The sequence below is a fragment of the Eubalaena glacialis genome, chromosome 7, assembly GCF_028564815.1.
Source record: "Eubalaena glacialis isolate mEubGla1 chromosome 7, mEubGla1.1.hap2.+ XY, whole genome shotgun sequence".
NCBI classification, from domain to species: Eukaryota; Metazoa; Chordata; class Mammalia; order Artiodactyla; family Balaenidae; genus Eubalaena; species Eubalaena glacialis.
The window spans coordinates 94915336-94917594 of record NC_083722.1 but is presented as its reverse complement, the minus strand read 5'-3'; the positions used below and the strand labels follow the sequence as shown (position 1 = coordinate 94917594).

General features: G+C 49.3%; 1 protein-coding gene across 1 annotated transcript; it reads left to right on the top strand.

Annotated features, from left to right (window-relative positions):
- The first annotated feature begins 476 nt into the window (after positions 1–476).
- LOC133095770 (large ribosomal subunit protein uL11-like) lies at positions 477–1032 on the top strand. Its single transcript, XM_061197485.1, has one exon. It carries the CDS (start codon positions 535–537, stop codon positions 1030–1032), a length of 498 nt encoding a protein of 165 aa, XP_061053468.1. The 5' UTR covers positions 477–534.
- Positions 1033–2259: the final 1227 nt, after the last annotated feature.

The following is a 2259-nucleotide window of genomic DNA, read 5'->3' as shown; positions in this document are numbered from 1 at the left end:
CTACTGCAGCCTGGTGTATTTTATAGAAAGAATACCCTTGAATTAGAGAAGAGACAGGATTTTCATAACATCCGTCACTGTGGAGCCACTGCATGGTACCAAGCTCTGTGCTAGGCTTGTCTTGTCCTAAGCATGTCAAGCAGGGCCTGTCTCCACGTCAATCCTTCTATAGGCATAGACCCGCCGATAGGGGCAGCTCTGGGTACGTTGAGACCAGGTAGCTCTGTTCTTAGCTGACTGGATCGGGCTTGAACTTGACCCAAGGTGGGATCTGCTAGTCCGGAATGCTTTATTAAAACCAGGGATTCTTGATTTTGGCAACACCCTTGGATCATCTGAGAAACTTTAGAGAAATACTGATACCCAGTCTTCTCTGAAGACAGTGGAATCAGAATCTCTGGGGATGTCTAAACAGGCAAAAAGTGGAATAATAAGATTCCTGTTCGATTTCGGCTTTCGGCTCGGAGGAGGTCAAGGTGCGACTTTCTTCGGTCCTCCCAAATCCGGGTTCATCTGACACCAGCCGCCTCCACCATGCCGCCTAAGTTCCACCCCAACGAGATCAAAGTCGTGTACCTGAGGTGCACTGGTAGGGAAGTCAGTGCGACATCTGTCCTGGCCCCCAAGATCGGCCCCCTGGGTCTATCTCCAAAAATCACTGGTGATGACATCACCAAGGCAACTGGTGATTGGAAGGCTCTGAGGATTACAGTGAAACTGACCATTCAGAACAGACAGGCCCAGACTGAGGTGGTACCTTCTGCTTCTGCCCTGATCATCAAAGCCATCAAGGAACCACCAAGAGACAGAAAGAAGCAGAAAAACATTAAGCACAGTGGAAACATCACTTTTGATGAGATTGTCAGCATTGCCCGACAGACGCTGCATCGGTCTTTAGCTAGAGAACTCTCTGGAACCATTAAAAAGATCCTGGGGACTGCCCAGTCTCTGGGCTGCAATGTTGATGACCGTCACCCTCATGACATCATAGATGAAATCAACAGTGGTGTGGTGGAATGCCCAGCTGGTTGAGAACTGCGAAGAAAAATAATAAATTGTTATTTGACAAAAAAAAAAAAAAGATTCATGCTCTCAGAAATCTGCACTGGGAAATGCAGAGGGCATCAGGCCCTTGGCAGCAGATGTTGAGGGTGAGAGATGCATTGAAGGGGATCTGGAGTTGGTCTTGCAAACTCAGAGAGGAAGGCAAAGAAATATGAGTTTAGAAGGATCTATGCAGTGGAGAAAAGATACAGCAGAGAGGGTTGAAGACACCAGCTGGTCATGGAAAAGAGAGTGGCTGGGTGGAGAAGGATGCTGACACATGAAGCTGTTAAGAGGACCCAAGAGCAGCCTTGGATCCCTACACCACCCTTTCACCAATTCCAGTTCCATTAGGCTTGACTGTATGCCTGCGCTTACTCTTTGAGATCAGAGAGCATCAGTTTCCCTTATTGCTGGTCAAATCAGAGGTCTTTCTTAAAGTAACAGGAAACCTGAGACAGCTGCTTCAAACTGTAAAGAGGGTTTATTAGTTCATGATGAAAGTCCAGTGATAGTGTAGATTTCAGGAGAGGCTTAACCCAGCTGCTGACTTTGTGACCAAAGCCCTGTTTCTTGTGGTTTGTCTGCTCTACCATCCTCAATGTTGACTTCATCCCAGTTTGGACACCTCTCACATCCCAAGGCGGCTGCCAGCAGGCCCTGCAGCTACCTACTTTCTTCTTCACATCCATCCAAAAAAGAGAGTATTTGTGTTCCAGCATCTGCAGCACGTGTCTTCAGGTTCACTCTGATTGGATCAGTTTAGGGACACGCTCAATCATTCACGGTTGGCCAATGAAATGTGCTGGCTGGCTTTTTCTCAGTCAGGTGGCCAGCCCTGGAGCAGGACAGGCAGAGGAGTGTCAGCTCAGCTCGCAGCCCAGGGAAAACCTGCTGGGGAGTGTGTCGAGCCGACAGCTACAGGCCGCCACAGCTTCACTTCCTGATCCAGTGCAGCGTTCATGCGGGGGCCACATGTTCCCCAAGCTGTTCCCAGGTGCTAGTGCTGGGCCATTGCTACCCAGCGTGGGACTCCCCTTCACAGCTCTGAGACTTTCTCAGGCTGAGGACCCTGTGGGGCTCTCCACCAGATCTTCCTTGCCTCCTTTCTTTCACATATATCAGTCCTCTTTCTGCTTGAGGCCCTCTCCTCCTACTCCTGTTCCCTCTCCTCTTTATCCTTCACAGAGGATGCACTTGTAATTCCCTCTTGGC

Bases quoted from the DNA above. Each gene is read 5' to 3' on its own strand.
- LOC133095770 (XM_061197485.1), top strand. From the start codon at position 535: ATGCCGCCTAAGTTCCACCCCAACGAGATCAAAGTCGTGTACCTGAGG.